This window comes from Durio zibethinus, chromosome 5 (assembly GCF_047325235.1).
Source record: "Durio zibethinus cultivar Kanyao isolate XHJ-2024 chromosome 5, ASM4732523v1, whole genome shotgun sequence".
In the NCBI taxonomy this organism is placed as follows: Eukaryota; Viridiplantae; Streptophyta; class Magnoliopsida; order Malvales; family Malvaceae; genus Durio; species Durio zibethinus.
In genome coordinates this window covers 24,271,080-24,295,153 of record NC_143166.1, presented here as the reverse complement: position 1 = coordinate 24,295,153, position 24,074 = coordinate 24,271,080, and the positions used below count along the sequence as shown (strand labels likewise).

Genomic DNA, 24,074 nt, shown 5'->3' with positions numbered 1-24,074 from the left:
GAACTCTTCAAGTTCTTCCTTGTAGTGGTTGAGATTTCAAAAACAAAAGCGGGTAAGACAGCAAGTTATAGGACCTGAATACCGGTTAAAGCAAATTATCTGAATCAACTAAATACCATTGCAGTGAAACTGAAATACAAGCAAGCACTGGAAAAGTTTTAAACCAATGTTAATGGCAGAGTACCCATAAATGAACACAATTATGACATCTGGGTCAATAATGCATGGGTGCAAACTGAGTCAAGTCAATTGGCCTTCATCCTTGGCCTGCTTCGTACTGCACAGGGTGACACGAGTTCAAAGAAGCTTGCCCTTTCGTCTATAATGATGGAGATTATAATTGTAGGCATGAAGTAATATTTTCACGTGAGAGCTAAGACTCTGCAACAAAACAAATTATAGGAATAACAAACTTCTACGAAGTCTGTAGAGAAAACCAGAGCTTTTATGAGTATGAGCAAAAGCAACAATACAAACCCACTTTCATATACACGAATGTTACAAAACTTGTGACACTGAAATGAGGTTTTGGAATAACAAAATTTGGACAGAATGGCCAACCAGATCTTTCTTAAGACCATCATAATTTAGTTGGTAAGATAAAGAAATGCCAAAAACCAATTAGCAGAGTTATACTTTATTTCATGGCCTCCCTGCTTTCATGAAAGATATCCTTCACATTCCTGTCCCAATGTTTTCCAATATTTTCACCTATGGCTGACTTCAGCTTCCAGTGTTGACAGTATCAAGAAAACCTCTCTGGGACAAAAAGGTTACTCATGATTCATTGTCATGACGATGGACCTATTACCAGCTCAATAGTATAAAATATACACAATTTCCAACCTCTATATTTTCCCTCTCTAATTGTTGAGACATGATGACCTTAGAGCAGAAATCAATTTGGAATGATTTTGAGGAGCTCAATATCAAAAAGTAGAGTCTTATCTATAAGCCCTTGGTTCCTGAGCACAAAATCCAATGCTCGTTGACCCTGTGGAAGACACAAAAAAACTGCATCATTTGAACAAAAGAAACAACACAAGGTGCACCAAAAAGACTTGAATTTTACCGAGAAGGTTGTTGGTCTGGGGCCACTTTTGTTGAAATCATTTTCAGGATATCCCAGTTCTGGTGGAACTATGATCCTGCATCACTGTGAAGTAAACTGTGAAATTTGTATACAGTATGGTCACAGAAAAGAAATTGTTTAATCCTGGTTTTCTTTTTATGATCAAGGGAAAAAGTGTCGAGCATCTGGCATCAAGAGGTTCCTGAAGTTTTATAGCTTGGACTGCACGAAATTATTAGCTCAGACTGAGTAGAAAAAGTTGAATGCACTTGAAAGCATTGAGCAAGAATCCATCTTTTACCGTATGCTTTTCTCTTGGTTATCAGAGGATTTAATTGACACACTTAATGTTGGTAGCCAAAAGAGATTATGGAGAAGAGTATGCAATGTGTGAATAGTGCAAAAAAAGGTTATATGCGTTAGAAAAGCAGAACAAGCACCTTCTAACGCCACCTAGAGCCATTCCTGAAACAGCTTCCTCAAACGCTGGAATTACCTGAATAAATGGTAAAAAGAAAAACTCATTCAAAGGTAACATTTTGATATGTATATACAAAACCTTCCTCAATATCCATCTAAATTTCAATATGTAGTTGCCAGGAAAATTATACATATCTTTGACAGTGACTTATAAATTAAAAAAAGAAAGGGAGAAAAAATAACTACTTGAGAGACCAAAGACAAGCATAAAACCTAAAAAAATATTTGTAAACACCTATTTTCGTTCGGGATATGCGACCAATTGCTAGATTGTAAATTTTATTCGAATCTTTGGGCCCCGAATGAATTTATTTCAATTTATGACCCAAAGTGTGGTTCTTTTTGTTTGGGCTTTAGGCCCAATAATTGTTATTAGACTTTTTGGCCTGATAAACATTCTGTTATCTCTTTTATTTTATTTTTTATTTTGTTCGATTTTTTAATAAACAAAAAAAATGTTTCAATAATAAAAAATAGAAAGAAGACCAAATTGGCTGGGATTCTTGTATGCGTGATTTCAAATCAAATTTTTTTGAATCCCGCACGCATGAATTGGGCAAACAATGTTTGATTTTTTTTTTATTTGCACAAAAAATGAGAAACTTGAATCAAAATTGAAAGGCCATAACAAAATCCTGGGATTCAAGCTTTAATTGAATCAGTAAATCCTTAAAATTTTGTTAAAAAATGACCTATAAATCAAGCACAAATTCACAACAGAAAAAGGGGAGGGGCTAAAAAATTCATTCACAAATACGATTTCTGTTACTTTTGTTTTCTGGAATTCCTTGTGAATTTTGAGATTGTGAGGATTGAGTTAGGTTTAAGGAAGGTTTTCGAAGGCTTTCATAGGAAAATGAGAGTTTGATTAGCGTCTTTGGGCTATTTTCTAAAGTTTTCAGATCTTGTTGAAGTTTTCGGTGAAGATACCTAGTTTTTGGTGCATTTTTCTAGAAATTGGTGCAAATCCATCCAGTGTTCATAGGGTAGAGAGAAAGTAAAAAGATAAAAGTTTTAAAAAGAGATTGGTTTTGCCATTGTAAGAGAGAAGAAAGGAATTTTGGAGTTTTTATTTCCACATAAAACGACGCCACTTTACCCTAAAAAAAAAAAAACAAGGTCCGTGTGTTTTGCCGCAACTTGTCCCTAACTGCTCCGCATGACCCATCAACCCTTGCTTCACCTAAGCCGATGGAGTTGTTGAGCCGAGTCTTTGAGCCGCATCACAGTGGTCCTTCTTCCGTGCCTAGAGCCAAGCCGTACGCACCAACCACCACCTTTGCTGAGTCTAGATACTCTTATTTTATTTTATTAATTATTTTCCTTATTTATCTATTCATCCATTATTTTTAAAAAATATATTTTATAAAAAATATAATATTTAAATAAAAACCTTATCAATAGATTGAAAGCTAATTTTTAAATAGGATTTTATCCACATATTGGAGAACTCTACAATTTTATGTGTTTTCAAAAAAACGATACTTAAATAAAAGCCTTACTAACAAATTGGAAGACCAATACTTTTAAAAAATAAGACTTTACCAACATATTGGAAAGCTTTATGATTTTCAGAAAAAAATCAAGTTTTAAAAAAATTAAAAAAATAATAATAAAATAAGATTTCTTGTTTTATTTTTTTATAAAATCCTATCAATAAATTGGAGAATAATTTTTAAGCAAAAGTCTTACCAACAAATTGGAGGACTTTTTTTTTCTATAAACCTTGTTTATAGATATTTATTTTAAAAGCAAAATTAAATGAATCTGATGATGAAACATTTTCAAAGTGAGACAAATAATCTCCTTGAATACTTTTGAGATGAGAAAATATTCTTAAATTATTACCAACATATTTGAAGAATTTAAGAAAAATTTCTAATATTAAATTATTTGATAAATTTTAGACATGTTTTAAAGCTTGGATAACTTAAAATGACATTGCTATCACCTTCTGGATGGGTGCTGTAAGGGTGCTATAATCTCATTTACGTATAATCGTACTCTTAAACTTAAATTTTGGTTTTGTGGATCAAAATATATTATTTAGAGATACCTAAGTCAATCTTGGGACTTCTTTTTAAATAAGACAAATTCTGCCACGTGGCCAATCACATTTTAACAAAAAATATTGGTGACGACTTCTTAAAGTTTATGTTTAGAGGTAGGTTTACGGATCTATACGTTATGATAATTTGACAACTCCGCAAAAGAGATTGAGAGTCAAGCCAGTAAATGATTTCTTATTATCCAAGCCTAACCTAATAAATTTAAGATTTTTTTCTTGCCCGTATTTTATTTATTTATTCATTTTATATATTTGTCATTCATTTGCATTTGCAAAACATGAGCTCTACACTTGAGTTTTATCCCTTAAGGGGGAGTAAAGTATCTATTCTTTCGTGAGATTTCATGTCTCTGTATGGGCTAGCGAAAAACTCCTACAAAAATTGAACATTTTCCACTTGTAGCCTATAATGGACGAGGATTGAAGTACCTCACTACTCTATCATAGATAGTGATGTAAGGAACAATAAAAGAACCTTTAGAAATAACTTAAACTACATATAGTTAACCTTACGAGCTTAAACCACAAGTAGGGCCATATTCCCTTAACCCTTTAGAGTTTACCTGAAGTAGTACCATGATGTTGTATTTATTTTGTTGATATGTTGTTTTTGTATATTGATTAACTATTTTCTTTGTTTTTCTTTTTTTTGCGCATTCATAAAACATTCATACAGATTGCATTACATACTTGCTCTAAGTGTATTTTCAACAAAGAATCTCATGGAATGCACTGAACATCTAGTTTGTGCCTCCTCTATGTTCTTCAAGTGTGAGCCACCTAATGATGTAAAAGTGGAATCAGAGAAGAGCAACAAAAAGAAAGGTGATTGCTTACTACCAAATTATGTTTCTACTTTGCCTAAAGAAGTTCATTTGCTCTTCAAACAAATGATTTGAAAAACCTGTCTGATATATGGAAAGGTATGAGTCAGTCTAGAGAATCGCCATTTTGTACGAAGTATGATCATATTGCACATCTCCTTTCAGTGGTAGTTAAATATTCCCTCATTAGAGTCACTATGCAATTTCAAGATCCTTCATATAGATGCTTTATCTTCAATAAGGTTACACCAATTATAGAAGAGTACTCTACACTTATAGGTTTGCATCTCGAGTCACCAAATAGGATATATGTCAGAAGGTAAAAAATAACATTTCGTAAGAAACTAGCAAATGTCATAGGAGTAAAAAAAAAAGAGATAAAAGTACAAGTTCAAGAAAAAAATGACTATATTTGTCTGCCTTAGGAATTTTTCTGTGACTTTATCACAAAACATTTAAATTATGATTAGGGCTAGATATGTTTGCTTTGGCTATATATGGCATGGTGATATTTCCCAAGATCTTGGGTCATATTGAAATAAAAGTGATTGATTTCTTTTGCATGTGGAAAAAAATTGTAATCTCTCTCTTGCAATTTTGGCTGAAACGATTAGATCTTTGAACCATTGTTGTCAAAAGGGTAAAACCCATTTCGTGGGTTGTTTACCATTGTTACACTCGTCGATGAAAAGTCACTTTGAGTGTAAGAAGAATGCATTTTCCAAATTGTACTTTCATAATCAAGCTTCGATTAAAGAGTTTTGTGAGAGTGAATGGCCAAAGCCCAAACCTAAGAAGGAATAGATGGTCTTGCTACAAGGCCTTACTTGTATTCAGGGAAAATGGTTAGCTCCATGGATGAATCGTGAACTGATGTTGTACTAGTGTAGGGATGAGACTGGAGTTTCACTTTTAAATTTATGGGGAGCAACAAGTTACGCATCACTTATAGTTCGAAGGCAGTTTAGGGTAGAGCAATTCGTCCCTGTGACACACAAACTCACTCAAGCATATTTTTTATATAGTGAGCAAAAAATGCTACAAAAGGTGGATAATATAATCAAGGTATGGAAAAAGACCAAAAGAGTGAGTCTTAGGTCATTTACTGATAAAGTCACTTATGGGTATTTGGTATGGAGAGCCAAAAGGGTCAAAGGGGTTATGTTTACACTCAAAGATCATTGCCAACCAATGAATCAAGGGTTGGATAAGATACCTTCAAAGTTGAAATTTGAAGCTAAAAAAGATAAGATGAAGTAAGAGATACTAAGGTTTTAAGAAAAAAAATAGCAATGGAAAGACAAGGCAGAAAAGCTAGAAGCTTGAGTCGACAAAATCTCCAGGAACATGATACGATAGTTAAGGATTTGGCTTAACTTCATCAACGACATAAAAAATTAAAAGCTGAAAGCAAAGCCCACAAGGTTGTTAGGGAACGTGACAAAGCCCTTAAGAAGTAGATGGAGTTATATCAAGAGCATAAAATATTGTGCATCCAAGTGAAAGCCAAGAAAATAAGCATTACTGATTTGACTTGTGATAATGAAAAATTGAAAAATGAATGTTCCCAAATCTAGGATGATCATGTTGAGGCCCAATAAGAAAATCAAATGTTTAAAAGATATGCTCAGACATTGAAACAAAAGTTGAACGAACAAGGGGATCACATCATGGCACTCACGAATGAGCATATAGAGTGATCTTACCATGTATGGTTTGGCAAAAAAGGTCTAAGAAAGCAAAGGTATATAAAGCATCTTGCAACTCAAATAAGCAAGACAGTGATCAAAGCAAGAGAGATCGTTAAAGAAGTTGAGGCATTGAAAACAATGATTATACCATCAGGAAAAATACAGACAGTACCTGTTGAACTTTATTGAAGAAGCCAAGGATCAATATCAGCAAATTAAGCATTTTTATAAATAGAGAATAATAGACTCAGTGTAAAACAGACTTTAGTGAAATAAATGAAAATTTATTTTTGCTTAAATGTCCTTAAAGGGGCAAATAATTTTTTTTTCATGCATTGTATTCATCCATTCATTCATAATCATTGAACATGTTAGTTCATAATAAGACCACTAATTTGAAGTTGTTGTACACAAGGTTGAAGGATAGCTAAACATCAATACAACACCCGGGCTCGAGTTAGAAGAATAGAGTAAGAAAATACAAGCCACGTTGAGAAATTGGAAAGAGCTCAGGAAGAAATTAAATGAGAATTGAGCATAATTCTTAAGGCTTTAAGAAAGTTAAATAAGGGAAAATCAATAAAAGAAGATGCGTCACAAGAAGTTATAGATCCACTATATTCTCTAGGTTATGGCCTACACTAAGACCAATCCACTCAAAGTTTCCCGTCACAACGATGTACATGCATAAGTTATAATTATTCGAGAATGCCACATGAACCCAGCCAAGGAAATGTTTAGAGGTACATTAATCCTATTTTCACTGAAAAGACAGTTGAGCCGATCCAAATCCTCAATTTGGATGAATCAAAGGAAAAATTAAAGTTAAAGGTGGCTGAGTCCTTAAAAGACCCTAAAACTAATCATGTAATTAATATACTTGAAGAGAGACTATAAGTCGTAGAAGGGATAGATTTTTATGATTTTATGGATGTCGTTGGACTTTGTCTAGTAACAGATGTGGTGATACCCCAAACGTTTAAAGTACCAGAGTTTGAAAAGTATGACGACACCAAGTGCCTCATCACACACTACAGTGTACTATCATAAAATAACAGCTTATGCTAGTAATGAGAAATTACTCATGCATGTGTTCCAAGATAATTTAATTGGGTTTGCTGCAAGATAGTATGTCCAATTGGACAAGAATCGCACATGATCTTAGAAAAATTTAACTCGATCCTTTATCAATCAATATCACAATATTAACGATATGGCTCCTGATCGCCTTTCATTATAAAGTCTGGAGAAAAAGGTGACTGGGTCCTTTAAGGAGTACGCTCAGAGATGGCAAGATATAGATGATCAAATCCAGCCACCCTTGACTGAAAAGAAAACAACGATTTTGTTTATAAACATTTTGAAGTCGCCCTATTATGAGAAAATGATAGGAAATGCTACTAAAAATTTCACTGACATGGTAATCTTGGACGAGATCATTGAAAATACAATCAAGAATGACAAACTTGAGGGAGGAGAGCCCTCCACTACTAAAAGAATGCCCAATAAAAAAGAAAATGAAACTCAAGTTGTGAGTTTTGAGGGTAGCAACTCAAAAGCCCTTTACCCTCAACCTATCTATCCCGTATATTATCCTACTATAAACCGTGCTTAAGTTTTCCTATACCAACCAGCTCCATGACTTTCTTATCCACTCGCCTATCAACCAACATTCAGACCACCATACAACCCTAACACCTTGACCACTGTAAAACCTTCTGCTCGTCTAGCCAACCCAAAAAATGATACACGAGAACCACGAAATAATCAAGAGAAACCTACTTTTGATCATATTCCTATGAGCTATACAGAGTTGTACCAAAAACTTTACAAAAATCATTTGGTTCCCTCCGTCCCTACAAAACCACTTGAACCTTCTTGTCCCAAGTGATATGATTCCACTACCAACTACGACTATCATTATAGAATAGTTTGCCATTCCATCGAAAATTGTACCTCTTTGAAACACAAGGTGCAAAATCTAATCAAAGAAAGGTTGATCAATTTCGATATTAGTGAAAAAGTAACACCCAATGTCAGTGGTAACCCATTGCCCAATCATAGAGTAAATGCACTAAATAAGGATAAAACACGCATGAAGAGAAGAGTGAATGAGGTCAAAATGCCATTCAGTCAGTTGTATGATGCTTTATACGAGGCAAAGATTGCACAACCAGTGGACCTACGCACTTATCATAGAAGATGTGTCCTAAATAAAAAATGCAAGTATCACAGTAGGGCTCTAAGTCACTTTATTGAAACATGCAAACAATTTTATGATGAGGTGCAGAAGCTAATAGATTCTTACCATATCAAATTGTACGAGAAAGCAAAAGCTTCAAAAAATGCTGAAGTGGCTATGACTAATAAGCCAAAATGGGTGCCAAAGCCGATAACCATACATTATGGTAAAAAGTTGAAATCAGTCATGGACAAACTTATTCCTAGACCAGTAACTTTAAAAGTCCCAAACCCATTCCCTTACAAGGATGAGAGGGCTATACTATGGAGATATAGCATTGAAGTGACGGTCTAAGGGCAAGAAGATACCATGCCTAAGCCAAACATCATCAACATATCAAATGTAGGTGGCATAACCATAAGCGAAAGATGTTATACTCTAGAGATGCTAGAAAAAGCAAAGAAAAAGAAAACAATAGTGATGGAGAAACAAGTTGAGCTAGAACTAATTTCAGAAAAAGATAACCCAAAACCTATGTCTAAAATAGAAGCTTGTGAGTTCTTAAAGTTGGTAAAACATAGTGAGTACTTTATGATTTAGTAGTTGAACAAGATGCCGATCAAGATTTTTTTGTTATCATTGCTATTAAATTCAGAACCACCCCACAATGTCTTGTTGAGGTTGCTAAATCAAGCTTATGTGGCACATAATGTATTTGTGAAATATGTGAACCATCTGATGAAAAATTTGGTGGTGCCACACTACATAACCTTCAGTGATGATGAGATTTCACTCAAGGAAGAAAAAAGTACAAAAGCTTTGCATATCACCATTAAGTGTAAGAGTCATACTATAGTGAAGGTCCTTATTGACAACGATTAGACTATTAATGTTATGCCCATGTCTACTTTGGCAAGACTACGCATTGATATGTCTTACATAAAAAACAATCATATGGTGGTTCGAGCATTTGATGGAACTAAGCATAAGGTATTGAGAGATATTGAAATGCCTATGCAAATCAGACCTTGTTTCTTCAATGTAAAATTCTAGGTCATAGGCATTTTCTCATCTTACAACTGTTTGCTAGATAGACCATAGATCCACATGGCAGGTGTTGTACCATCTTTCTTACATCAAAAAGTTAAATTCAATGTGGAGGATCAATTGGTGATCATGGTTGAAAAATAAGAGTTGCTAGTAACTCAACCTATGAATGCTCTATATATAGCAGCAAAAAAAAAATCATTTGAGTGTTCTTATCGATCCTTCGAGCTTGTCAATACTGTAGGCTCGAGGTCTAAATTATACCAACCAGATTTTTGTAAGATCGTGGTCAATTGGATGTTAATAAAGGTTGGTAACCTAAAGTTAGGCTAGGCAAAAATCTATAGGGGATAAAGAAACCACCAATGATAGTAAATAACAGCGAAAAATTAGGCCTAGGGTATGAAGTTGAAGAATGGGAGATAAAAAGGACGTAAGACAATAAAAGGGGCAAAAAAATGATGAAAAACATGCCAATGGTTGTCCCGCACCTACATGAAATATTTAGGCTAGGAGGATATATGTATCCATGGACAAAAGAATAAGTCAAAGAGGAACTAAAATGGATGAAACTTTCATCGAGCTGTCTATCTAAAGGATAGGTGAAAAAACCCAAGAGGAAGAGGTTTTGGTCCGTCCATTTCCACTAGACTTTGATTGAAAAACTAGAGTGTAATCCATATGCCTATTGTCCTTGATATCTTTTCAATATAATTATAACTCCCAATTGCTTATGCCCAAAAGCATTGGAATGGTCTTTTATATATGGGCCTCTTATTATCCATTATCTTAATAAAAAATAAAAGTATGCATTTTATTCATTTCTTCTATTCAATCTACAGTTTCCTTCCAATCAAAGCATTTCGCTAATACTTCTCATTTCATTTAATTTCAGGTCTTCAAATGAATATAAAGATAATCATGATAACAATTGAGGATTTAATTTTGAAAATTCAATTAATGCTAATGAACTCGACACTAAAAGGACTCTCAAGAATATACTTTACCTCTAGATCTAATGAGATTGATTGAACAGGAGAATAAATCTATTGACCCTCATCAAGAAATTACTGAAATGATTAATTTAGGGGATGACGAGAACAAAAATGAGGTCAAGGTCGACACCTCACTTCCAATGGCTAATAGACAATAGTTAGAAGATTTACTTTGAGAATTTATAGATGTATTTGCCTGATCTTATCAAGATATGCCTAGGCTTCGCACCAAGATAGTGACACATAGGCTACCCTTGAAGCGTGAATGTAGACTAGTTCAACAAAACCTAAGAAGAATGAATCCTAAAATGCTATTGAAGATTTTTAAAAAGGTAAAAAATTAGTTTGATGCAAACTTTCTACAAGTGGTCAAATATCACGAGTAGGTGGCTAACATAGTACATATTTCTAAAAAAGATGAAAAGATACGAATGTGCATGGATTATCATGATCTGAACAGGGCTAGCCCAAAAGATAATTTTTCTCTGCCCTATATTGATACATTGGTAGATAATACGGCTTGACATTCGATTTTTTCTTTTATGGATAGATTCTCCAATTATAATTAGATAAAAATGACTTGAGATGACATGAAAAAGATTATCTTTATAACTATGTGAAGTACCTTTTGTTATAAAGTTATGCTCTTTGGATTGAAAATACTAAGGCAACTTATCAAAAAGTTATGGTGAAACTTTTTCATGATATGATTTACAAAGAGATTAAGGTGCATGTGGATAACATGATCAAAAAATCTCGAAAAGGAAAAAACCATGCAGCTAATCTCATAAAATTGTTTAAGAGATTGAAAAGATTTCAGTTTAAGTTAAATCCGTCTAAATACACATTTGGAGCCAAGTTAGGGAAATTATTGGGTTTCATGATTAGTGAAAGGGAAATTGAAATTGACCCAAACAAGATATGAGCCATTCAGAACCTATCTCCGTCAAGTACGCCAAAAAAAGTCTAAGGCTTTTTGGGCAGATTGGACTATATTTCTCGATTCATCTCTCAACTTACCTTCAAATGCGATCCCATCTTCAAGCTCTTCCGAAAAAATAATCTGGGTGAACAGATTAAAAAATGCCAAAAAACTTTTAATAAGACTAAGCAATACCTATCAAATCTTCCAATGCTAATATCCCCTATTCAAGGGAGACCGTTAATTTTGTATTTGATTGTACATAAGAAGTTGATGGCATGTGGGCTGGAGCAGCATGATGAATTTGGTAAAAAAGAAAGGGCTATTTACTACTTAAACAAGAAATTTACGGAGTAAGTATTCATCATTAGAAAAAATATATTACGTTTTAACTTAGACAGCTAAAAGACTCAAGCAATACATGCTTTACCATACCACTTAGCTTATAGCCAAATTGGACTCAATCAAGTACATCTTTGAAAAACCATCATTGTCAGATAAGATTGCAAGACGGCAAGTAATGCTCTCGAAATATGATATTGTATACATAAGCTAAAAGGCAATAAAAGGAAGTGTCATTGTAGAATTCCTTGCAAACCATGCTATTAAAAGCTATGACCCAATGAAACTTGATTTTTCAGATGAAGAATTAATGACAATCTCAAAAGTAGAGGAGGAAGATGATGATGACAAATCATGGAGAATGTACTACAATGGGGTTGCTAATGCCTTAGGGCATTGAATTGGGGTAATTTTGATATCTCTTGAAAGGCACTATTATCCCATTTCAGCAAGATTAAACTTCAATTACACTAATAATGTAACTGAATATAAAGCCTATCTTATAGGTTTACAAGCTACTTTGGATAAAAAAAATTTAAGTTATCTAAGGTGTTTGAGGATCTGGCTTTGGTTATTTATCAACTAAAAAGAGAATTGGAGACACGGGATTCGAAGCTTATCTCATACCATAAGTATATCTCATAATTGTGCAAGCAATTTGGGGAAGTCCAATTTGAACATTTGCCTCATAAAGAAAACTAGATTGTAAATGCCTTAGTTACTTTGGTCACAATGATTCGGATTCATAACAATATTGAGATTTAGCCCATTAAGTTAGAGGTTAGGGACATACTGATACATTGCACCAATGTGAAGGAAGAAAAATATGGAAAGCCTTGGTATTATGACATCTTGCAATACTAAAAGAATCAATAATACCCAGATCAGGCAATAAAAAATGATAAGAGAGTTCTGAAAAGATTAGTCATGAGTTTTTTCTTAAACGAATATGTTATTTATAAGAGAAGCAGAGATCAAATGTTATTACATTATGTAAATGCATCTAAGGCAAAGAAGATTATTGAGGATGTTGATGGGATATGTAGAGCACATGCAAATAGACACATGATGATAAGACAAATTATGAGAACTAGATATTATTGGTTAACAATAAAAAGTGATTGCATTGATTATGGTAAAAAATTATCACAAATGCCATATTTATGCTGATAAGATCCATGCTTCGCCTACTACTTTACATGTTTTGGCATTATCTTAACCATTTTCTATGTAAGACATAGATGTCATTGGTCCCATTATCCCAAAAGCATCGAACGAAAATAAATTATCTTTGTAATGATTGATTACTTCACTAAATGGGTCAAAACAGCTTCTTCTGCAAATATGACACGGTCGATGGTCTGCAAGTTTATCAGGAAAAAAAATCTGAAAATATAAACTCTAAAAAAAGATCATCTCAGATAATGTTAAAAATTTAAATAATCAGATGATGCAAGAAATATATGCTCAATTCAAAATTAAACAATATAATTCAAGACCATATCGCCTGAAGATGAACGGAACAATAAAAATTCCTAATAAAAACACAATTTGTAGAAAATTACTAAGACATATATAGATTGGCATGAAAAATTGCCTTTTGCTTTGCATGCTCATCGAATATCAGTACGCACCTTACCAAGCCAACTCTATTTCCCATAGTTTATAAGATAAAGGTTGTATTGCCAGTGAAAGTAAAAATCTTGTCTTTGAGAATCTTAAGAGAAATGGGATTAGAAAAAGCTGAATGGATTTAATAGCACTATAAGTAACTAAAATTCATTGAAAAGAAGAGACTAGCAGTGCTAAGTCATGGCCAACTATACCAGAAAAAGATTATAAGAGCTTATGACAAAAAAGTTCGACCTCGTCAATTTTAAGAAAAATAGTTGGTGTTGAAAAGAATTCTCTTGAGTCAGTATGATAACAGAAAAAAGTATACTCAAAATCGAAAAAGGTTGTATCTTATAAAAAGGATATTTTTTAAAGAAATATTAATCTTAACAGAGATGGATGGAGATGATCTCTCCAATCTCATAAATTTTGATGTTATGAAGAAGTACTTTACATAAAAAAAAAGAAAAAAAATAGAGTTCAAACCGAAAACCCAAGAGGGTGATTTGAACTAAATGAAGGTTTATCTAAGTTGAAAACTTATAAAGGCGACTTGAATAATGGGGATATAGCATCATTTGAGAAAACCAAAATTGGTATATTTTGAAAGGCTCTAAAATGCTGCACACATCATGTGGTTGAGTTTTTTAAGAAATCTAAGATATGTTGTCATGATTATTTGATTGTTTATCTTAGAGTATTGTTATTCCAAATAGCAATCTCTGTATGCCTTTATCTTGTCCCATTGCCATCATTTGTAATCTGTTTCTTCTCCAAATAAATGATATTCATTTCATTCTATTCATGTCTCACTTTCAATCCTTGCATTTTCATTTTAAATGCTTTGCCAAGAATAAAAAGAATGCATACTTTGCATCTTATATTTTGAAATTGGGATAATAATTAATAATTAAACAATGTCATGAGAGATTGTATATTACTTTGGGAGAGTTGAAAGAAACAAAAGCAAAAGATAAAATCTTCAAAGTTTGGTAAATACATTGGTTTTGAAAGTTCCTCTAAAAGACGAAGGTGAGTGCGTATTTTGAATTGATTTGATTTTGTTCCCCTCACTGGAAATATAAAACATTTGGAATGCAAAAGAAAAAGTCTTGAGAACCTTAGTACCATAATCAGAATTTCATTTAGTGGCATCGATGCATTGGTATTAGTTGGCATTTGCATAGGGCTTGTTTTTTGAACACTCAGTGACATTGTTACATTTGCATCATTTGTATTATCATCTATTATGTACAAAATTTTGACTTTGAGAAAAATTTTTGAACCTGTGATTTTGAAAGCATTTTTTGCATTTTTTAAGACCTCTAAATATGATCTGTAGAACTTCGAGGAATGTTTTCGTCTTCGACCTTAGCTTGGTCCAAGTTACTTTACTTTTTTTACTAACGATTCAATCTCGATTACTCATTTTTTACATTGGCTCAATCTAGGTCATTTAGTTTTTCGACTTGCTGTTCAATCTCGATCACTTGTTTTCGACCTTGGCTCGATCTAGGCTATTTTAATTTTTTGACTTACGATTCAATCCTGATCTCTTATTTTTTACCTTAGCTCGATCTAGGTCATTTAATTTTTTGACTTGCGATTCAGTCTTGGTCACTCATTTTTTATTTCAGCTCAATCCAAATCATTTTATTTTTTTGACTTGTAGTTCGATCTCGATCAATCATGTTCGACTTTGGTTAAGTCCAGGTCATTTTATTTTTCAGACCTGCGGTTTAATCTCGATTGCTCATTTTCGACCTTGGCTAAGTCTAGGTCATTTACTTTTTAGACCAACAGTTCGGTCCTGGTCACTCATTTTTTACCTTGACTTGGATTGGATCATTTTTTTTTTTACTTGCGGTCCAATCCTTATCATTCATCCTTAGTCTTATTTCAATCCAGATCATTTAATTTTCTAACTTGCAACTCATATTCGGTCATCTTCATTTTTTTTTTTGGCACACCTCGATTACTTTTGCCTTTGACTCAGTTTAGTCACTTTCACATTCTAATTTGACTTCAGTTTTCAAGCCTAGACATAATGGTTGTCTATGTCTTTGTATTGTTTCACAAGGATGCGCAAAAAAACAATAACTATAGATATTGGTTTTCATCCGGGGCATGTGACCAATTGCTCAATTGTGAATTTTATTGGAATATTTAGGCCCTGGGTAAATTTATTTCAGTTCATAGCCCAAAGTGTGGTTTTTTTTGTTTGGGCTTTAGGCCAAATAATTATTATTAGGCTTTTTGGCCCAATAAACATTATGTTATCTTTTTTATTTTATTTTTTATTTTGTTTGATTTTTTAATAAACAAAAACAAAAAGATGTTTCAATAATAAAAAATGGAAACAATACCAAATTAGCTAGGATTCCCATACAAGCGATTTCAAATCAAATTTTTTGGAATTTTGTATGCATGAATTGGGCAAACAAGGTTTGGTTCTTTTTTATTTGAACAAAAAAGGGAAACTAGAATCAAAATTGAAAGGCCATAATAAAATTGTAGGATTCAAGCCTTAATTGAGTCGGTAAATCCCTAAAATTTTGTTAAAAAATGCCCTATAAATCAAGCACAAATTCACAACAAAAAAGGAAAAGGGGCTAAAAAATTCATTCACAAATACGATTTCTGTTACTTTTGTTTTTTGGAATTCCTTGCGGATTTTGGGATTTTGAGGTTTAAGTTAGGTTTAAGAAAGGTTTTTGAAGGCTTTCAGAGGAAAAGGAGAGTTTGTTTAGTGTCTTTGGACTGTTTTCTGGAGTTTCCAAATCTTGTTGAACTTTCTAGTGGAGTTACCCAATTTTCGACATACTTTTCCAAAAGTCGGTGGAAATCCATTCGGTGTTCATAGGGTAAAGAGACAGGAAAAAAATAAAAATTTTAGAAAAAGATTGGTTTTGGTGTTCTAAAAGAAAAGAAAGGAATGTTGGGGTTTTTATTTCTACATAAAATGGCATCATTTTGAATTAAGGAAAAAAACAAGATCTACGTGTTTTGCTGCGACCCGACCCAACTTGAACCGCTTCGCATGACCTGTCGACTTACACTTCACCTGAGCCAAGAGAGTTGTTAAGCTGAGTCCTTGAGCCACGTCGCAACTATTCTTCTTCCGTGCTTGGAGCCGAGTCATGTGTGCCAACCACCACTTTAACCAAGTTTGAATACTCTTATTTTATTTAATTATTTTCCTTATTTATCTAATCATCCATTATTTTAAAAATATATATTTTTATAAAAAATATAATATTTAAATAAAAGCCTTACCAATAGAGTGAAAGGCAATTTTTAAATATGGTTTTACCAACATATTAGAGAACCTTATAATTTTATGTGTTTTAAAAAAAATAGTAATTAAATAAAAGCCTTACTAACAGGTTGGAGGGCCAATACTTTTAAAAAATAAGGTTTTATCAACATATTGGAAAGCTTTTTAATTTTCAGAAAAAAAATCAAATTCTAAAAAAATAAAATAATAAAATAAGATTTTTGTTTTATTTTTGCACAAAATTATACCAAAAGATTAGAGGATAATTTTTAACAAAAAATCTTACCAATAAATTGAAGGATATTTTTTACTATAAACGCTATTTATAAATATTTATTTCTAGAAGCAAGATTAAATGAATCCGACGATAGAGTATCTTCAAAACGTGACAAATAGTCTTTTTGAATACTCATGAGGTAAAAAAATATTTTTAAATTATTATCAAAATATTATAGTAATTTAAGGGAAATTTTCAATATTAAATTATTTGGTAATTTTAGACATATTTTAAGGCTTAGATAACTTGAAATCAAATTGATACCATTTTCTAGATGGATGTTGTGAAAGTGTTACAACCTTTCTCATATATAACCGTACTCCTAGACCTAAATTTTGGTTTCATAGACTAAAATCTACTATTTAGAGATACCTAAATCAATCTTAGGACTTCTATTTAAATGTGACAGGTTCTGTTAGGTGGCCAATCACATCTTAACAAAAAATATTAGTGGCCACTCCTTAAAGTTTCTATCTATCGGTAGGTTCACGGATTTATTAGTTATGACAATATTGTATAACTATAAATTTTGGTGTTAGATAACAAAAGCTAAAACAAGGTGAATTAGAACTGTCTTTTACATTACTAAGTTGTAAGGAGAACTATTCAATTTATTTAAGCAAAAAGCAACTACTCACTTCTTGGGATCCAAGTCTAAATTTGAAAAAGTCTTTGTCATCTCCCTGCATATTTTAAACCAGATACAATCAATAATCAACTAACATACAATGAAATCTAGTATTAAGATGAGAGCATCATGTACCACAAAGGAACCGCCTTTGGTCTTGTTTCGAGCTTCAAATATGCGGCCATAATATCCAATAGTGTAGCCATCCCAATCAACCTACAGTATATAGTTTGTAGCTCATAAACTGCTTGAACTAGCTTGGACAAAATAATAAAAACAATAATAGTTGTGCACTAAATTTGCAGCTATTAAATTTATTTTCATGTTAAATTATTAAAAAATGTTCCTTTCAATGCGCCTATCTCCAGACCTAATAACTTTTGAAGACAACCCATTTCATTGTTTTATTACTTCTCTTAAGACTTTATGACATAATAGCATAAAGGAATGTAGGCTGTATGTGAGGATCTATTTATGTTCTACTAGCATAATATCATGCTATTTTTGCCCAATGCTTCTCAGAGCTTCCATCTTTACATTATCCAAAGGTTCATCCCAGTATATGAAACTAGCTGAACAACAACTAAAATTACAAAGAGTTGCCCATATTTTAAACGAAAGCAACAAATTTTATTCAGTCTGAAATGATAATTGTTTCAACTTGATGCTGATTGTGCGCAAAATTTTGCTGACATAAACAATTATTGTTAACATGATATAAAATACATTTAAAAATTGTTGCTTACCACAACCGTCTCTCCCATCTTCGGTGTAGGGCCATCCCCCACCCGCAAGTCCTACATTCTCATCGAAATTTTTGATAAGAACACACACCAATTAAACTTAATTTTGAACAGGTAACAGTGGATTTTGTTTTCCTAACAAGTGACCTTGTACTGAAGACCTGATTCTGTTTGTGTGTAGTCTGGAAACCGCATTTTGGTCTTCCCATAATCCTTGCCCCTAAGTGCTGGCACTGTTTTTCCCAATTCCAACAATTTATGTTTAGCTTAGCAATGAAGTAAGTATATTTTATGACTTCAATATAGTAAAAAAGAAGAAAAGTGAAACTCAAATGGATTTGAAACTGCGAATTCCTAATTGAAAAAGAAAATTACTGTCGGCGAATCCAGATGAGGCAGCCGTTGCCATCCCAATTTCTTCCAGGGAAGAATCCCAGAGAGCTCCAGCTACTAACCCAACCGATGGTATTATAATTACTTTTCTTCGCTCAATCAGCTGAGATTGTTGCTGCTGCTGGTGTTGCACTGAAAGAGATATCATAGGTCCATACCGTCTCTGAAATGAAATAACCAACTAGTAGTACGTACATTTTACTTGACGATATGGAGATTAGATAGAAACTATGACGAAATTGGCAGAGGAGAGGGCGTACCCTGGTTGAAGCTCTTCCAGCGGATAAGATAAGGGATTGCGGCAGAGATCCAGCTGCAGAAATTGACGCCATTAAACTAAAGTTTTTTAGTTCCGTGACGGAGGGATGAAAGACGGTGTTACTTGAGAGAGAATATGTCCCTTCGACTACGCGGTAAGATAACGGCCTCACCTTTTTTGTTCTACGCCTCTTCCTATTCCTGACCCACATTGTATTTGTCCTTTGGACCAATCCATCTACGTTAGGGTAAATTATACCGTTAGTGTGATATTGTCGTGTTTTTTAACTGATTATTAAAGTTTTTAATTTAATTGTTAAATTTTAAATATATTTTTTTTTAATCCTTAACCTTTAGGATGCGATAACTTTATGTTAGTAAAATTTAATTTTCAAAATTTATAATATCATATAATGTGTAAATGATATAACATCGTCACATGATAATTAAAAGATTAATAATTGAATGATAAATAATTATTTTTTAAAATTTAATGATTAAATAATAAATTTTAATAATTAAATATTATTTTAAAAGTACAACATAATTGAGTAATCAATTATACAATTTTTTATATAAAAAAAAAAAGAATGATATATTTTACCCTCAACATTGATTTCTTTTCAAAAAATTCAGTTTTTTTTCCTTCAAAAATATTTTAAACCTGATTTTAGAATGAGCAGAATCTGCTCCGGCCACGAAGAAACAACACAGATCTAAGGGCAGGCCTTCAAGGTTTTCTTTCTGAATAAGCATTTAACTTTTGACCATCAATTATAAAAGTCGACCGAAATGTTACAAGTATTTTGACAAGGATCATAATCACAAATATCCTGGAAGATTTCCTCTTGCTCTAGGACCAGTCTCCACAACCATAAGAGTTCATCTGCTACTTCATGATCAACAGAGGGAATGAAATTTTCATTAAACAAATACTAACCCCTTTACGATACATATTAAACGTCTCACAAAACGCTCACCATTTAACTTTACAGCAGGAGACAAGAGTCGCTTGTTTTATTGAGTTGCAGTGACAACAAAACAGGGATACCACAAAGGCTTTACAAGCTAAACAATTTAAGAGAGTTTGCCTTCTCTTGTAGGGTATCAAGAAGGCTGTCGAAGCTCTTCTTGAAAGCCTCCACTCCCTCATCTTCGAGCTGTGAGGCGACGTAGCCCCAGTCAATCCCCAACTTCTCAAGTGCACTATAAATGCCTTCAGCTTCAGACACGTTTGTGTCAATTGTCCTTGAAACTGTGCCATGATTTATGAAGACTCGGAGAGCTTGGTCAGGCATGGTTGAAACCTGCAATAGCACAAATAACCAAAAAGATAATGGTATTATTCATCAACTCAAGTTGAAAATCATGTCTTTATTGAAAACTATATTTAACAAGAAGATAGCTCATTGTTTCAGGTCCAATAAGAGGAGCAACATATAGAGTGTCAGGGTAGGCAGGGTTCTTGACACTAGTTGAGGCCCACAGCAACCTTTTGTTTCTTGGCACCCTTCTTCACTAAAGCCTCCCATCTTGGACCAAAGAATTTCTTCTGGTAAAGCTGATATGCCAGAGCTGCTTGAGCGACCGCAGCCTAAAACATAGCAAGCATGCCATGATGTAAGCAAATTCTTACATGTAATTCAGTTAATATTCAAAATGTACCAAAATGTATATTGCAGTTTAATTATCTTTCCTCGGAGATCAAGGGCTTCTGGTGTTCCAATCTTTTCAAGCATTTTGTCAATGAGGGTGTCTACCCAACTAACAAAGAAGGAAGCTACACTTGTAACCCTAAAGAGATCACTCTGCCCAGAAGCCTCAAGGCCATCCAAGTAAGCATCAATAATAGCTTCATATCTAGCAAGTGAAAATATGAGCTGTACATACACATAAGAAAAGAAAATGAAGTTTAGAACATAAAAGAAACAAGTATCATCCAGATGTACATGAAAGATATGTACACAATATTCTAAAACTTCAGTAAAATAAGCCCATAATTGCAATGGCCTAAACAGTCAAATGCCAGAAATCTCATGATTGGAAAGCTTTGTTGATTGGGTGAAAATGGTTCTTGACTTATAACCAATGGCCCATCCAAAGCATTAATTATTAGGATTGGTATAATAGGAGATGCTCATGAGAACATTTGTGAAACAGATGAGTGTAGCACAACACTAAATATTCCTCCTTAAGTTAAGCCAGGAAACTAGAAATAACATACAGTGACATTCACGCTTATGCCTTTCGCAATAACTTCCTTGATCGAAGGAATGCATGGTGCTGTTGCAGGGATCTTAATGTACACATTGGGACGATCAACCACTTTATGAAGATATTTGGCTGCCTCAATGGTCCCTTCAGTATCATCAGCAAGTTTGGGAAAAACCTTCACAGAAATATAACCATCATGTCTATCTGTTTGATCATAGATTGGCTCAAAAAGTTTGCAAGCATCCTGAATGCCCTTTACCACTAACTCCCAATATGCACTTTCAATATCTTTTCCTGACTATACAAGTTCCCTGAAAATTCCAGTATTTTTAAAGATAAAGATACAAGAATTAAAAAGATCAGAAATTCATTTCTCAAACACCAAGAGATTATGATAACTGGCCAACTCAGGTTAGATGAGCATGCCTTGGTTTTTCTCTAGTTTCTATTTTCATTTTTCTTTTGGGCTGAGGTAATGTGTTTAGGGTGTATGATGACATGAAAAGCTAAGCCTCATTGTAATTGCCTACTATGCATGAATTAATATTCTTATGCTACTCATCATAACACTTAAATTATGGGTCGCCAAAGAATACCTAAATTGATCATTGTAAGCATTTGACGACGATATAGCTTTCTTGAAAATCCGCAATCACATATTTTCAAAAATGTTACAGTGGATCAAAACAGACAATTACCACAAACTAAAACAACAGAGAAAAACAAAAACATAGCATGTATTTACCGCTGGGTTACTAGTTACACCTCTAACCCCATTTGTAATCAGTGGCAACAAATCGGTCACTGGCCTACAGAGGTTGTCATACCATGGACTCTGCCCTTCTTTTTCGTAGAAATCATGCAAAATAGTCCTCTTTACTGAACTACCGTTTCCATCAACAAGAGAACATCTGAAACTGCAATAATAAAACATGGTTGGAATTAAAGAAGCCTAAAAAGATCAATAGGTAGGGGATGTTGATGATAATAATGAATCAAAGCAAATAATTTCCACATCAAATCAAGAAATGGAATCAAAATATCTACATGCCTCAACAAAAACTTCCAAAAAAAAAGAAAGAAAAACGTTTAAGACCTAAAAGGCCAATCAACATCAAAGCAAGCAAGCACTGTTTACATCAGGCAACAAAGAAAAACGAAAAAAAAAATCGAAAATCAATTTGAGAAAGGGCATTGATGTAAAGCAAAATACTTACACCAAGGAGCCCTCGAAAGGGAAGTTCTTTATCAAGGACAAGCTAGAAGATGAAACCAGCTTAGAGTTAAAACCAGCCGTAGCAGGGAACCCAACGAAGGATTTAAACGATGAAGAAGACCTGGGTTTGAAAGATGATGAAAGATAAGCCTGGGTTGGGGTTAGAGAGCTTGGAAATGGTAGCCATAGAGAAAGATCAAAGGATCAGAGATTGAAAAGAGAGGGGGATTGGTGAAGGATACTTTGAAGAAAGGGACATTAGAAAAAAAAAAAAAAGTTTTTTAACTTTACGATAGAAACAATGAAAAAAAAAAAATCGTGTGGCGAGTAGTTTTGCGTTTTCATATATATATATATATATATATCAAAGGATCAGAGATTGAAAAGAGAGGGGGATTGGTGAAGGATACTTTGAAGAAAGGGACATTAGAAAAAAAAAAATCGTGTGGCGAGTAGTTTTGCGTTTTCATATATATATGTGTGTGTGTGTGAATGGGGTTGGAGATTTGGAATTGCAGTGAAGTACGGCACCTTTCAGTTGAACCCAACGAGTAGGCGAAGACAATTGAGTGGCAGGAGAAGGGGCAATCTCGGCTATATGATTATTTTACCTAACCCCATTTTAGTTTTTCGAATGCCAACTCCATTTCACGCTTACGTCAAATTTTTATCTATTTTGTTTCAAAGAAAAAGGAATATTCATCTATTTTAGCTTCATATTTTTAATTTCTAATTTTGCAAATTTTCCTTCTTGCGTTCGAGGGCACTAAAACTGTTAAATAAAAGCCTTTTTCTAATGTTTCACACGTAAAACAATTATTATAATAAATTTAAAATTTAACCAACATATCAAAGTTATTATAATTTTTTCTCAAATTATTATTTTTTTATAAAAAAAAATCTACTACTAGTATTGGTATAAATATTTAATTCGTAATCTAATATTGGCAAAATCTTTTTACTAAAATGCATCCAAAAAATCTTTCTACTAAAGTTTTTTAAAAAAAAAAAATATCGTACCAACATCTTTTAAATGAAAGCTAATTATAAAATTTTTTGAAGTTACACTCATAATCAAATTCATAATCAAGGATTACAATCATATAATTAATTATTATCTCATTAAATAATTAATTAATAAATTATAATTTTTAATTAAATAATCTAATCCGGAGATTTAAATTTAAAGTTTTAAGATTTTAAAATCTTCTTTTTACCATTAAACCAAGGTTTCATTAGCTAATTTAGAATGTTGATACGCTTGTTTTGAATAAATTTAAAGAAAATGGATACTTTAAGTATTATTAAAATTTAAAATTAGGTATTGAAGTTAGAGTATTTGATATTTAAATATGTAGATTTATTTTGATTAAAGATTAATTTAATATTAAATTTATTTTTTAAATTTTTAATTTTTAATTTTGATTTATAAATTTATATTTAAGTTATACATATATATATATATGTATTTTTTATTTTATGAAGCGGCTTCACAATTTAATAAACTTTATTTTATGTTTATATTTTTTATGATGGTAAAACATTTTATAGTGATACATGTAACACAAAAATAATTTTTTTTAATTTCTTGCTCATTTGAAAGAATTATTTATAGAGTATATAAGTCCTGAAGCAAAAGGAGGTTTTTATTTCGCTTGTTTTGAAAGATATCTTTAGATTATTATATTCAAAATATTTTTCACATTTTACTCGATTTTTTTAATTAATACATAAAAAAATACATAATGATAAAAGGGTTAAATATAAAAATAGTTTTTATATTATATATTTTTTATCGATATTTAAAATTCACAAATTAATGATAATATAT

At 32.7% G+C, this 24,074-nt stretch overlaps 2 protein-coding genes across 4 annotated transcripts; both read right to left on the bottom strand.

Moving 5' to 3' along the window:
• Positions 1-382: 382 nt before the first annotated feature.
• Positions 383-18,994, bottom strand: LOC111281457 (FKBP-like peptidyl-prolyl cis-trans isomerase family protein). Of its 3 annotated transcripts, XR_002689124.2 has the most exons (10): positions 18,816-18,994; positions 18,538-18,718; positions 18,310-18,395; positions 18,166-18,216; positions 17,555-17,635; positions 17,430-17,474; positions 1,513-1,568; positions 1,073-1,148; positions 847-994; positions 383-759 (listed from the first exon to the last, which is right to left on the bottom strand). XR_002689124.2 is itself a non-coding variant. In XM_022869196.2 (9 exons), the coding sequence occupies exons 1-9, from the start codon at positions 18,885-18,887 to the stop codon at positions 899-901; spliced, it is 744 nt and encodes a 247-aa protein (XP_022724931.2). In that variant the 5' UTR covers positions 18,888-18,994; the 3' UTR covers positions 383-898. The 3 variants fall into 3 exon arrangements, 1 of the variants encoding a protein (XP_022724931.2); XM_022869196.2 differs by having other exon boundaries at positions 383-994; XR_002689126.2 differs by lacking the exon at positions 383-759 and having other exon boundaries at positions 930-994; positions 1,073-1,294.
• A 712-nt stretch (positions 18,995-19,706) lies between these two features.
• Positions 19,707-22,444, bottom strand: LOC111282392 (uncharacterized; the record flags this gene model as incomplete). The annotated part of the gene is made up of 4 exons (XM_089760400.1): positions 19,707-20,693; positions 21,038-21,202; positions 21,773-21,944; positions 22,245-22,444. Coding segments are annotated over 4 exons (774 nt in total), but the record flags the coding sequence as incomplete, so codon positions are not given.
• Positions 22,445-24,074: the final 1,630 nt, after the last annotated feature.

Excerpts from the sequence above, each read along its gene's own strand:
- LOC111281457 (XM_022869196.2), bottom strand. The coding sequence starts at position 18,887 with ATGGCGTCAATTTCTGCAGCTGGATCTCTGCCGCAATCCCTTATCTTA. Across the intron at positions 18,217-18,309 it reads AATCAGGTCTTCAGTACAAG|GACTTGCGGGTGGGGGATGG; the intron begins GTCACTTGTTAG and ends ATGAGAATGTAG. Across the intron at positions 1,569-17,429 it reads TTAGACTTGGATCCCAAGAA|GTAATTCCAGCGTTTGAGGA; the intron begins GTGAGTAGTTGC and ends CCATTTATTCAG.